Source organism: Bos indicus x Bos taurus, chromosome 4, assembly GCF_003369695.1.
Source record: "Bos indicus x Bos taurus breed Angus x Brahman F1 hybrid chromosome 4, Bos_hybrid_MaternalHap_v2.0, whole genome shotgun sequence".
NCBI classification, from domain to species: Eukaryota; Metazoa; Chordata; class Mammalia; order Artiodactyla; family Bovidae; genus Bos; species Bos indicus x Bos taurus.
Genome location: NC_040079.1, coordinates 6803031 through 6816505, shown reverse-complemented (window position 1 = coordinate 6816505; position 13475 = coordinate 6803031). Strand labels below are relative to the sequence as shown.

General features: G+C 43.2%; 1 protein-coding gene across 1 annotated transcript; it reads right to left on the bottom strand.

The window, feature by feature from the left end:
* Nucleotides 1–5670: 5670 nt before the first annotated feature.
* LOC113891012 (GTPase IMAP family member 4-like) lies at nucleotides 5671–13200 on the bottom strand. The gene is made up of 3 exons (XM_027538620.1): nucleotides 13130–13200; nucleotides 10390–10443; nucleotides 5671–7381 (listed from the first exon to the last, which is right to left on the bottom strand). The coding sequence occupies exons 2-3, from the start codon at nucleotides 10427–10429 to the stop codon at nucleotides 6462–6464; spliced, it is 960 nt and encodes a 319-aa protein (XP_027394421.1). The 5' UTR covers nucleotides 10430–10443; nucleotides 13130–13200; the 3' UTR covers nucleotides 5671–6461.
* Between the last annotated feature and the right edge of the window lie 275 nt (nucleotides 13201–13475).

The window sequence follows — 13475 nt, the reverse complement described above, 5'->3', positions numbered from 1 at the left end:
CATACTAAGAGGAAACATTTTTATCAGGGGAGCCAGGGGTTGAAACTGAGTAGTCTGTACAAACAAACCTTGTAAAAATAACTCCTGTCTCTACTCTTTTCTCACAGTTGCTTCTCTTTGTTTACCTAATATATAAGCACTTAGATTTTGCCAATTTGAGAAGTCTTCATTTTCTTGTGGACACTTACATGTATGTGAAAAAATAATGTGTTTTCTTCTTTTATAGTGTCATAGTTCTAATAAAATTTTTTCTTCTTTTAATCTGTCTGAAGTCAGTTCAGTTCAGTTCAGTTGCTCAGTCGTGTCCGACTCTTTGCGACCCCATGAATCGCAGCACGCCAAGCCTCCCTGTCCATCACCAACTCCTGGAGTTCACTCAGACTCATGTCCATCGAGGCAGTGATGCCATCCAGCCATCTCATCCTCTGTTGTCCCCTCTCCTCCTGCCCCCAATCCCTCCCAGCATCAGGGTCTTTCCCAATGAGTCAACTCTTTGCATCAGGTGGCCAAAGTATTGGAGTTTCAACTTCAGCATCAGTCCTTCCAGTGAACACCCAGGACTGATCTCCTTTAGGACAGACTGGTTGGATATCCTTGCAGCCCAAGGGACTCTCAAGAGTCTTCTCCAACACCACAGTTCAAAAGCATCAATTCTTCGGTGCTCAGCTTTCTTCACAGTCCAACTCTCACATCCATACGTGACCACTGGAAAAACCATAGCCTTGACTAGACGGACCTTTGTTGGCAAAGTAATGTCTCTGCTTTTGAATATGCTATCTAGGTTGGTCATAACTTTCCTTCCAAGGAGTAAGTGTCTTTTAATTTCATGGCTTCAGTCACCATCTGCAGCGATTTTGGAGTCCCAAAAAATAAAGTCTGACACTGTTTCCAGTTTCCCCATCTATCTGCCATGAAGTGATGGAACCAGATGCCATGATCTTTGTTTTCTGAATGTTGAGCTTTAAGCCAACTTTTCACTCTCCTCTTTCACTTTCATCAAGAGGCTTTTTAGTTCCTCTTCACTTTCTGCCATAAGGCTGGTATTGTCTGCATATCTGAGGTTATTGATATTTCTCCCAGTAATCTTGATTCCAGCTTGTGCTTCTTCCAGCCCAACGTTTCTCATGATGTACTCTGCATATAAGGGAGGCAATGCCAAAGAATGTTCAAACTACTGCACAACTGCACTCATCTCACATGCTAGTAAAATAATGCTCAGAATCCTCCAAGCCAGGCTTCCATGATATGTGAACCGGGAACTTCCAGATGTTCAAGCCGGTTTTAGAAAAGGCAGAGTAAGCAGAAATCAAATTGCCAACATCCACTGGATTATCAAAAAAGCAAGAGAGTTCTAGAAAAACATCTACTTCTACCCTATTGACTATGCCAAAGTCTTTGATTGTGTGGATCACAACAAACTGTGGGAAATTCTTCAAGAAATGGGAATACTAGACCACCGGATCTGCCTCCTGAGAAATCTGTATGCAGGTCAGGAAGCAACAGTTAGAACTGGACATGGAACAACAGACTGGTTCCAAACAAGAAAAGGAGTACGTCAAGGCTGTATATTGTCACCCTGCTTATTTAACTTATATGCAGAGTACATCATGAGAAGCGCTGGGCTGGAAGTAGCACAAGCTGGAATCAAGATTTCCAGGAGAAATATCAATAACCTCAGATATGCAGATGACACCACCCTTAGGGAAGAAAGTGAAGAAGAACTAAGGAGCCTCTTGATGAAAGTGAAAGAGGAGTGAAAAAGTTGGCCTAAAACTTAACATTCAGAAAACTAATCATGGTGTATGGTTACATCAATTTGTGGCAAATAGATGGGGAAACAGTGGAAACAGTGAGAGACTTTATTTTGGGGGGCTCCAAAATCACTGCAGGTGGTGACTGCAGCCATGAAATTAAGAGATGCTTGTTCCTTGGAAGAAAAGCTATGACCAACCTGGACAGCATATTAAAAAGCAGAGACAGTACTTTGCCGACTAGGTCCATCTAGTCAAAGCTATGGTTTTCCCTGTAGTCATGTATGGATGTGAGAGTTGGACTGTAAAAAAGCTGAGCACTGAAGAATTGATGCTGTTAAACTGTGGTGTTGGAGAAGATTCTTGAGATTCCTTTGGACTGCAAGGAGATCCAACCAGTCCATCCTAAAAGAAATCAGTTCTGAATATTCATTGGAAAGCCTGATGTTGAAGCTGAAACTCCAATGCTTTGGCCACCTGATGTGAAGAACTGACTCACTGGAAAAGACCCTGTTGCTGGGAAAGATTTAAAGCAGGAGGAGAAGGAGATGACAGAGGATGAGATGTTTGGATGGCATCATCGGCTTGATGGACATGAGTTTGAGCAAACTTCAGAAGTTGGTGATGGACAGGGAAGCCTGATATGCTGCAGTCCATGTGATAGCAAAGAGTTGGACACAAGTGAGCAACTGAACTGAACTGACCAGGCTGAATGCCTTCTTTGTAGTCTCGAAATGACTTACTACACAGCATCAGTAAATTGGTTAAAAAAAAAAAAAAAAAAAAGGCCAGACACCAGAGAGGAAGATTCTTATGCAGTATTAATAAAGTATATATATTTATATATGTGTGTTTGTGCATTTTGGAGAGGGGCATGGCCACTCATTCCAGTATTCTTGCCTGGAGAGTCCTCATGGACAGAGGAGCCTGGTGGGCTACAGTCCATGGGGTCACAAAGAATTGGGCATGACTGAACAACTAAGCACATATGTGTGTGTGTGCGTGTGTTCATGTATATATATATATATATATATGGTTGTTCAGTCACTTAGTCATGTCCAACTTTTTGCCACCCCATGGACTGCAGCACGCCAGGTTTCCCTATCCATCACCAACCTCTGAAGTTTACTCAAACTCACGTCCATCAAGTTGCTGATGCCATGTAACCATCTCATCCCTTGTTGTTCCCTTCTTCTCCTGCCTTCAATCTTTCCCAGCATCAGGGTCTTTTCTAATGAGTCAGTGCTTCACAACAGGTGACTAAAGTATTGGACCTTCAGCTTCAGCATCTGTCCTTCCAATGAATATTCAGGCTGTATTCATTTAGGTTTAACTGATCTCCGTGCAGCTCAAGGGTCTCTCAAGAGTCTTCTCCAACACCACAGTTCAAAAGCATCAATTCTTCAGCAATCAGCCTTCTTTATAGTCCAACTCTCACATGACTACTGGAAAACCCATAGCTTTCACTATATAGACTTTTGTTGGCAAAGCGATATCTTTGCTGTTTAATACACTGTCTAGATTTGTCATACTTTTCCTTCCATGGAGCAAGCATCTTCTAATTTTATGGCTGCAGTCATCATCCACAGTAATTTTGGAGCCCAAGGAAAGAAAATCTGTCACTGTTTCTCCTTTTTCCCCTTTCTACTTGCGATGAAGTGATGGAACCAGATGCCACGATCTTTGTTTTTTGAATGTTGAGTTTTAAGCCAGCTTTTTCACTCTCCTCTTTTACCCTCATCAAGGTTCTTTAGTTCCTCTTCAATTTCTGGCATAAGGGTGGCATCATCTGCATATCTGAGGTGATTGATATTTTCCTGGCCATCTTGATTCCAGCTTGTGCTTCATCCAGCCCAGCATTTCTCATGATGTTCTCTGTATATAAGTTAAGTAAACAGGCTGAGCCTTGTCGTACTCGTTTCCCAATTTTGAACCAGTCTGTTGTTCCATGCAAGGTTCTAACTGCTGCTTTTTGACCCACAAACAGATTTCTCAGGAGACAGGTGAGGAGGTCTGATATTCCCATCTCTTGAAGATCACAGTTTGCTGTGATTCACACGGTCAAAGGCTTTAGCGTAGTCAATGAAGCAGAATTAGATGTTTTTCTTGAATTCCCTTGCTTTCTGTGTGATCTAATGGATGTTGGCAATTTGATATCTGGTTCCTCTGCTTTTTGTAAACCAGGCCTGGAAAATTGTAAATATTATTTTATATATATTATATATGTGTATATATATCATGCATATCTTTTTTAAAAGTCACATTCCTTAAGTATCAGGGAAGGGAGCCAAGTCCTTGGTAATTAGTAAAGCTAGGGGAGGTGATGGAATTCCAGCCAAATCCTGTTAATGTGCTACACTCAGTGCGCCAGCAAATCAGGAAAACTAAGCAATCGCCACAGGATTGGGAAAGGTCAGTTTTCATTTTAATCCCAAAGAAAGCCAGTGTCAAAATATGGCAAATAATTACATTGCTCCTGTTGCTGCTAAGTCACTTCAGTCGTGGCCAACTCTGTGTGACCCCATAGATGGAATTACATTGAATACATTTCAATCCATTCTTGGATGTGTCTCAGGGACTTTTAAACTGTACATTCTTATAACAAAACAAGTATCCATATACTCATGTTCAGATTATTTTGATGAAATGATTTAAAGGAATGAGATGGAAAATAAATAGCAGAATGATTTTCTTTGTCTCATCTACAGCATTAACCTGGGATGCAAGAATAAGAATAATTGAATGCATTTATACTGAAAATTACCACTGCAGCTAGCTTTTTTTTTTTTTTTTCATCTTAAACCTGAATTTAATTTTCTTTGAGGGGTATGTGTTGTTCTTTGGTGGAATATTTGCTTGTGGAAAGTTGTAATACAATAGCATGTTAAATTCACACCTAAGAATTTTGACTGAAACACAAATGATGAAAACTATAGAGACTAAGTTCTCCCATATTCTGCAGAGTGAAACGGAATCTGTCCACTCAGAGTGACCGCCTCTGCTGTAGTCCTGTGCTTCTTTGCCAGGTGCTTCTCATATCCTTGAGCCTTTGCTAACTTCCCCGGTGGCACAGACAGTAAAGTGTCTGCCTACAATAGGAGAGACCTGGGTTCAATCCCTGGGTCAAGAAGATCCTCTGGAGAAAGACATGGTGACCCACTCCAGTACTCTTGCCTGGAAAATCCCATGGACAGACGAGCGTGGTAGGCTACAGTCCATGGGGTCATAAAGAGTCGGACATGACTGAGCAACGTAACTTCACTTTAGTGACTGAACAACAACAGCAATAGTTTCTTTCCAATAGTATGTTAGTTTCTATTGTACAGCAAAGTAAGTCAGCTATTGATAGATAGCAGCTGTGTTAAGGGTACAGTCCTGTGTGTTTGGGGGAAGTCAGTGCAAGGCATTATGTCCTCTTTTGGACAGAATGGGTTAGGGCATGGAGAAGATGATTTTAAGATGACCAAGCAAGGAGAGTTGGCATAGATCACGTGTGACCTTCAGACCATATTGGAAGAACATGGGAATGTGCTTGGGGAAAGCCTACAATTAAGAGGTGAAGAGGACCCATTGGAAGAGGAGAAAAGGGACAGGGATGTCTCTATTTTATCCATAGATTTAAAAGAATTTCTGCAGCAGGAAAGCCACAAAGGTCTCAGAAACCTCGGTTACACATAATTTCTACCAACATAATGGATGAATCCAAGGAGAATGTAGACTTTGACTGACAGAGGCGTTGAGAATGTGGCTCAAATCTTCCGGGGTTGGGGGGAAAGGGGAGGGGAGATGTCTGGAGGGTGGACCAAGTCTACACCAAAATCATCTTGAACTTTTACCAAAAAAACCTGAAATTCACCCCTGTTCTTAGAAGGAATAGTGGTGCTTTTCAAGGAAAAAAAAATTTTCCAATTTGCACAAGTATGAGAGAACAGAAGCATTTTATTAAAATAACAGTAAGCAAACAATTCATCTGCATGGGGCAGCTGTTAGTTTCACAGGAAAAGGAGAGAACTGGTTATTCAGCAAACTGTTTGTTGGTCAAAGACTTCCTACAGATACATCTGAACACACCAAGCATTATTCCCTTATCTGTTGAATATGTTTTGTGCCATTTGGCATTTCAGGTAGTTAAGTTCTGAAAGATCTATTTGCCAGAGAACCTTTGTTAGTAATGCTCAGCTGATAAGGAACAATTTGAGGCCTTCAGTAAAATTATAAGTGAACAAATTTCCATTCATCTAGAAAGATTTCTATCAGTATCTCCTTCTGTAAGTTTAACTAATGGAAAGAATTGATCTTTCTAATAAACTATAAGGGTAAGATGATCAATGCTGTCTAAAGACAAAATAAGTGAGAAAAAGCTGTAAGGGAAGATCACCCACCAATCTAGAAAGAATCTAGCGGAGAAATCTTTTCTAGGGATAAAGAGAGAAAGCTTGGGGTCATCTTCTTTGGTCTCCTGCATTCCCTGTCTTGGTGTCTCTGAGGAAGAATTCACAAATAAGGAGCATCAATACTTTCTGCTTTGGAGTTTCACAAGTTGAGAATTTATCCCTTTCCTGTTAAATCAATCAAACATATACCAATTATCAATACTGAACTTACTCTCCTTAGCCCTGAGAGTCTCAGAGAAAAAGGAGAATGCTCTGAGTTACGTGGGGCAGGACCACCCCAAAATATGCAGGAAATATAGAAAGATTTTCATGAAGTTTAATCCCTAAACAGAGGGAAGACAAAGGAAGCAACCTGTAACAAGGCATAGATGATTTCAAATATCTTATTCTGACGCAAAACATCATCTCTGGCTGTTTGCTGCCTTGAAACCCAGTGAGCCTCCATTTCTGCCAATTGCCTTTCCATTTCCACCTTCCGCTTTTGCTGTTCTAGTTCATCCTTCAGCTTCCTGATTTCCTCTTCAAGCTCCTGTTTTATCTGAGCTTTCACTCTCTCGAGCTCTGCTCTGTAATATTCTTGTAACACTTGGATTTGTTTCTGAATCTCCTCCTCGGTCTTCTGATACAGGCTATTCGTGTAGTATCGACCATTGCACTTGTCCACCACATCCTGGACCAGGGCCAGCAGCTGCTCCCTCTGGTTCTCCTGCTCGGCTCCTGTGGCCTTGTTGTTGAAAACACAGTAACGATCTCTGAACTCACGAATCAGCTCTCGGATGGCTGTAGGAGCGTGCTTTAAGTAATCACGGAAATCCATGCCTTTTAAGTCATCTTTCCAGGTGAATAAGAGAATTATGTGTTCCCTAGCTCTCTCTCCAAACATCGTCAGGATCTTCTCTGTGGCTTTCTGGTCTTCCAGCGTGTAACGGCCCACTGGGATGACCAGGAGCAGAGCGTGAGGCCCCGGGGAGGTCAGCACCATGCAGCGGGTAATCTCCTTGAGAGTCTCAGAGTCTGGGACCTCCGTGTCAAAGAGGCCAGGTGTGTCCACGATGACAACTTCTCTCCCCTTCCAGGTGCTGCTTCCTTTCTCACAGTGCTTGGTGATGGATACAGCCGAAAAGCTAGACGGAAATACTTCCTCTCTGAGGATGCTGTTTCCTGTTGCGCTTTTTCCTGCCCCAGTCTTACCCACTAAGACAAGTCTCAGCTGGGAATCTCTGGGGTTTGCAAGCCCTGGAACATCAGGAAACAGAAGACCCAGTGTTAGAATGAACTTCAAATGTCTCCCCTGCAAGGCTCCCGCCCACTGAATAAATATTCAACCCTGAATGTTCATTGGAAGGACTGATGCTGTAGCCGAAGCTCCAATACTTTGGCCACCTGATGCAAAGAGCAGACTCACTGGAAAAGATTCTGATGCTGGGAAAGTTTGAAGGCAAAAGGAGAAGCGGGTGGCAGAGGATAAAATGGCTAGACAGCATCACCAAATCAATGGACATGAATTTGAGCAAACTCCAGGAGAGAGTAGAAGACAGAGGAACCTGGCAAGCTGCAATCCATGGGCATGACTTAGCAAGTGAACAACAGTAACAACAGGTATTTTTCAGGATCCCTTTCAGCTTCTTACTCTGACCTTGTGGAAGCAAAAGCTCATAGAGGAGGAAACAATGTGATTAAGAAGAGGACTCTGAGTTGCTACCAGTAGCTGTTCTTCATAAGATAGGGGATAACACAAAATTGACTATGCATATTCGACTTCCTAGGAAAGTTGAAAGTTAATATCAGAGCAGTAGAGCACAGCAATTGAAACCTGAATTTAAACACCAAATCATCTACCAGCTCTTTCTGTGTTTGTATTTAGCAAGTCTCTGCATGTCTCTGCAATGTGTCTATAAAGTCAAAGTCCCCTGGATTTGTCAGGCATAGACCCAGGACCAGAGGGAAGGCAATTGACAGTCACATGTGAAAGCCTGTTTTTCCGAGAAGGCAGACCTTGCCAGGCGGCCCTTGAACTTAAGGGTCTGATTCCTGCATGAGGAATCCTATGTTATATTTACCCATTTCTGCTTTGAGACAATGCCTACATTATCCCACATACAACATCATAGACACTGTTACCAACTCCAGGTTATTTTCAGAGGCATCACCATTCACCCAGGCCCTCAGACTAGAAACCTAGGAGTCACCCTTGACTCCCCTCTTTCCCCTACCTTCCAGACCCAACCCATCAGCATGTTCTCTTGGCTCCAAATCTGTTCACCTGTCTCTGCTTTGAAGATCATCATTCCAGTCCAGATTCCATCACCACCCCTGCCTCAGCAGTCTCCTAACAGGTGTCTCCACTTCTACATTGTCCCTTTCAGTCTATTCTGTGAGGTGGGCTAATCTTTAAAAAATAGCAATCATGCTTGGGGCTGGTGCACTGGGATGACCCAGAGGGATGGTATGGGGAAGGAGGAGGGAGGAGGGTTCAGGATGGGGAACACATGTATACCTGTGGTGGATTCATTTCGATATTTGGCAAAACTAATACAATATTGTAAAGTTTAAAAATAAAATAAAATTAAAAAAAATATATCAATCAAACAGAACCAGGAACTTGAAGAAACCCCTACTGTGATGTCCACAAAATCTGTAGTTAATCTCCATCTCCCACACACTTTCTGATGAAGTGTTTGCTGCTGCTCCCTGAATCCCTAAGACAGAGTTTTACCCATTTCAGAACCAGAATCCTGGGATAAAAGAAGTAACCCAATGCTGCAAACACTGGATATGGGATGGCTAAGATTTATCTAAAAAAAAATGTACATGAGAATTCAGAGTATTCTTAATAGTTAGCCTCACAATAGAAGCTCCAACCTAAGGAGATCCCAGGGCATTGGTTGGCCTTAGAGAGAGGGTATAGGAAATTCATGGCCTGGCAGTGAAAAGGCACCAAGGACAGTGCCAACACCACAACCATTGCCCAATGCTGATATGTGGCCAATGGATGGCAAACTCTGAAGATGGCAGCCATAGCCACGAAGGAGTCCATCTCTGCACTCGTGCCTTTTGGGAAGGTGGATTCTCAGCTCCTCTCATCAGGATGCTGAGTCTGTTTCTCCAACCCTTCAGTCTGACTGGGCCATGTGACTTGCTTTGGATCATAGGATCATGAAAACATGGTTAAGCAGAGAATCCAAAAGCACTGACACATTGTGCTTTGCCTTCTCTTTCTGATTTTTGGAACCCTACACCTGCCCTGGACTAGCCTACTTGGTGAGGGCACAAGGCCCTGTTATCCCTGTCTGCCTGGCCGACCCAGAGCTTGCTGACCACCAGACATGTCTGTGAGGCTATCCAAGATATTGTGTTGCATCCTGAACCACCAGCTGAGCACCCACACATGAGTCAATCTGGCTGAGATTAGCCAGGTTGGTCCAGACCCAAGCACAGCCCAGTTCAGTCGCTCAATTGTGTTCGACTCTTTGCAACCCCATGAATCGCAGCACACCAGGCCTCCCTGTCCATCACCAAGTCTTGGAGTTCACTCACACTCACGTCCATCGAGTTGGTGATGCCATCCAGCCATCTCATCCTCTGTCGGCCCCTTCTCCTCCTGCCCCCAATCCCTCCCAGCATCAGAGTCTTTTCCAATGAGTCAACTCTTCGCATGAGGTGGAAGTGACCCTCAAAATTAAGAGCCAACTAAATGGTTGCTGTTTTAGGTTCCTAAATTACAGGGTGATTTGCTGAACCAGCATAAGCTCAAATGATAGAATCTATTCCTAGGATAAAGGGGTAGAGGGAGGGTTATATGAGAAATGGAGTGATCAGTCTGTTGAGTGTGTTTCTTAGAGTGAGGCCACTGGGAGCAGGGAAATTAGGGGCCTGAATGAGGCATTGATCACCCCCACGCTCCTCCTTCCCAGTCCTCTCGGGCTGAAGAGAGGGGCAGAGAAACCACCTGGGAGGCCACAGCCCCTGATCCACGTGCCCACATGGCAGGAAGTAGCAAGTAGGAAACCTCATCAAGCCCGGGAGCAGGCAGGACATTGGAACTCTCCTCCTGCTCGCTGTTAAGCTACATCACAAGGAGGATGGATAGAGGGTGGAAAGAATGAGAAAGCAGAGCAAATGAGGGGAAAATGAGAAATGTGGTTGAAGATGTTTCACTCTTGTACAGGTTGGCTGGATGACAGGGCAAGAGAGTCCCAGCCCTCCCCACCAAGCCTGGCTGCCCTCCCCAAGCAGCCTCTCACCGTGGCTGGTCCTGGGTTCTCTGAGGTACTGGGCTGCCATTGTGGTTTGGATTCCTGGGAATAGAGAGACAGAACTATGTTATGTCAGGGAAATGCAGAACAAACCAGAAACATTGACCTCCTGTAAACAACACTTTCTTCATAAACTTGCTGCTCGATCTCTCCTCTATTTCTCAATACTTCTTAATTCTGCTTTCAGTCTCATTTTCAGACTGTCAAGTTTCTTTACACAGATGTTAGTGCTTCAAGTACTTCCTTGGCACTGGTTCTGGGTGCCCCTCCCGCCTCTATTCAATTATTGCTCTGAATGCCATTTATATGTAGTCTGCAGCCTGGACCCTTCCCAGTGTTACAACCTTTTCTATCCCAGTCAAATTCTCCATTTGGCAATTTTGTGGGCATCTCCAACCGATTTGGATAAAATGAAACCCTGACTTCCATCCCTGGCCTAACTCAAATTTCAGTAAATGGCATCACAAAATGGCTCATGAAGAACCTCGGGGCCATCTCTGAAACACTTCTTTCCTCACTTGCTCACAGTCCATCACCAAATCCTATAGATTTTAGTTCCCCAAATGAAAAAGTATCCATTTCTCCCCATCTCCATGTGAATCCAATCCTATCATTTGATTGCAATGCAGTAGGCTCCCAAATGATACTGTATCTTCAATCCCTCCTCTACTCAATAGTCAGAGGCCTTTTTAAAATTTGTAATCAAAGGATAATTGCTTTACAGCATTGTGTTGGTTTCTACCAAACATCAACATGAATCAGTCATAGGTTTACCATGTTCACTCCCACTTGAACATCCCTCCCACCTCCCTCCACATCCTGCCCCTCTAGGTTGTTACTGAGCCCCAGTTTGAGGTCCCTGAGTCATACAGCAAATTCCCATTGGCTATCTATTTTACATATGGTAATGTATATTTCCATGTTACTCTCTATATACATAGTCAGATGTCTTTTTGATATTTGGTTTTTTCTCATTTAGATTTTCTAATGGATTGTTTTTGTTTTTTATTTTTCAAATAGTTGAAAGCCCTTGGAATGATCCCAAAGGCCTTGCACGATCAATTTCTCTCTCTCTCTCTCAAAAAGCTTTAATCATACTGGCCTCCTCAGTGTCCCCTATATCCCCTAAGCTCCCCCCAGCTCTTAGATCTTTGAGGAGCACCTCCCCCTCCCTGGAGTACTCCCACCCCCACCCAATGGCCAACTGGTTTCTGCTCAGCCCTGAGGCCTCAGTGTTTTGTTATTTCTCCAGAGGGGGCCTCTCCACCCACATCATCAACCAACAAGACAGGTTTGGTCTGAAGTTTGTTCTAACTACACCCTAGAGTTTCTATAGAATACATACCACAATAGGAAGTGGTTTGATTTTTTTTACTGTCTCCTTGTAGACTGCTAGCTTTGTGATGGTGAACTGTCTGTGTCTTGCATACCCCCTTATTCCCGAGGAAGAAAGCACAGTATTGGACAAAGCATGGATCTCAAAAACTATTTGTTTAATGAATTACTTGATTAAAAAATACCCCACTGTTTCTTGCCTCCTCTGTGATTGAGCTTTATATCTCGCTTGCATCTGGCTGTGAAAAAACTTATCTTTTACTTATTAAAACCACATTGCTCTTGAAACATTGCATTACATTTTAGATGCTTTCTTTTATCACTACCTACTAAGGTTGGGCAATGGAGAAAGCCATTTGAAGAATTCTTAGCAGAGCAGATTTTAACTAGAACAGGCTGAAAACGCTATTTGCTAAAGATAGAGTCATCTGGTAGGAATGCATCAAATACAAAGTTGAAGCACTTTCTTTTGAAAGTCGATTAGGAATAAGAGTAGGAAATAGCTTCTTATAAACTGGGAACTGATATCACTGAATTTTAAAGAATAAGCTTTGTTCATAAAGTTCATGTTGGTTGTGGGCGTTAGGAGGAGTAAGATACCAGAAATAGGAACATACAAGGTTTGGGTTATTTCTTAAAGTCTGCTGTCCAGTCTGTGGACTCTGCCTCAGCATTCTTTAATGCTGTTCTGTTTATCCTAGTTCAGATATTAAACCAGAGGACTGACCTTGTCTACACACTGACACTGGATGGCTGAATTCTCCTCCTACTGTTTAAGGAACAAGCATCAGTGGGTCCCCTGCTTCTCCTGAATGGTAGATAGTAACATGGGTTGGCATCTCCCTCCTCCTGTCTTCTAAAAGCTTCTTTTCCCCAACTCGGGGTGAGGCCCAGGAAGAGACTGTCCCTGAGGAGGCAGGTCCAAAGGGGCAGCTCTGAGCAGAGAGTTAACTGGGTAACAGACTCACTGGTCCTGCTCTGCGTGCTGGTTTTGCAACAGGGGAAGTGCTGAGCTGTGCCTCTTACATCTCCTCGAGCTCTTCTCAACACCAGCTTCCCACAGAATGAATTCTGTCTGCTTGGTCAATGCTAACCCTGAAAACTTCAAGTTTTCTTATAAATTCTATGAATGGTGAGAGGAATCATTTGTTTGTACAAGTATCCTCTGAGCCATCACCATGGAAAGAGGCATCAATTTGTAGGGCTCAGCCTTCAAAACAGATTGCAGCCTAAAATCATCAAAAACAGCAAACAGAAACCCAATGAGAAATATATTCTGAGAGCAAGTTTGCAAGGAGATTTAAGATACAGATCCAGGGGAGGAGTCCCCGTCCATCAAATCACACATTTCCCTCCCTCCCTCTCACCCCCACAAACACACCTCTTTCCTTACCTAGAAAATCTGGGGTCTGCTCCCTTCTCTTACTTTGAAGACAAGGCTGAACCAGGAGGTGATGCAAAGCTATTAAAAGGAGGAGACAGGAAGTGAGGGAGGAGCCACCCAAACTCACCCAAAAGACCTGCTGCCCCTGTGATCATCCAGGAGAGTTAGAACTCTTTGCAAAGATGAAACTGTTTTGTGTGGTTCCATATGGTTGCCCTGAGCCACATGGGTTATTAAGCTCATGAAATATAAGAAGTGTAATTGAAGAACTGATTTTTAAATTTTATTCCAAATTGTCTAATTGAAAGTTACAGTTGAATGGCCACACCTGCCTAGTCACTACCATACTAGGCCT

Excerpts from the sequence above, each read along its gene's own strand:
- LOC113891012 (XM_027538620.1), bottom strand. The coding sequence starts at position 10,429 with ATGGCAGCCCAGTACCTCAGAGAACCCAGGACCAGCCACG. Across the intron at positions 7,382-10,389 it reads AGAACCCAGGACCAGCCACG|GGCTTGCAAACCCCAGAGAT; the intron begins GTGAGAGGCTGC and ends CTGATGTTCCAG.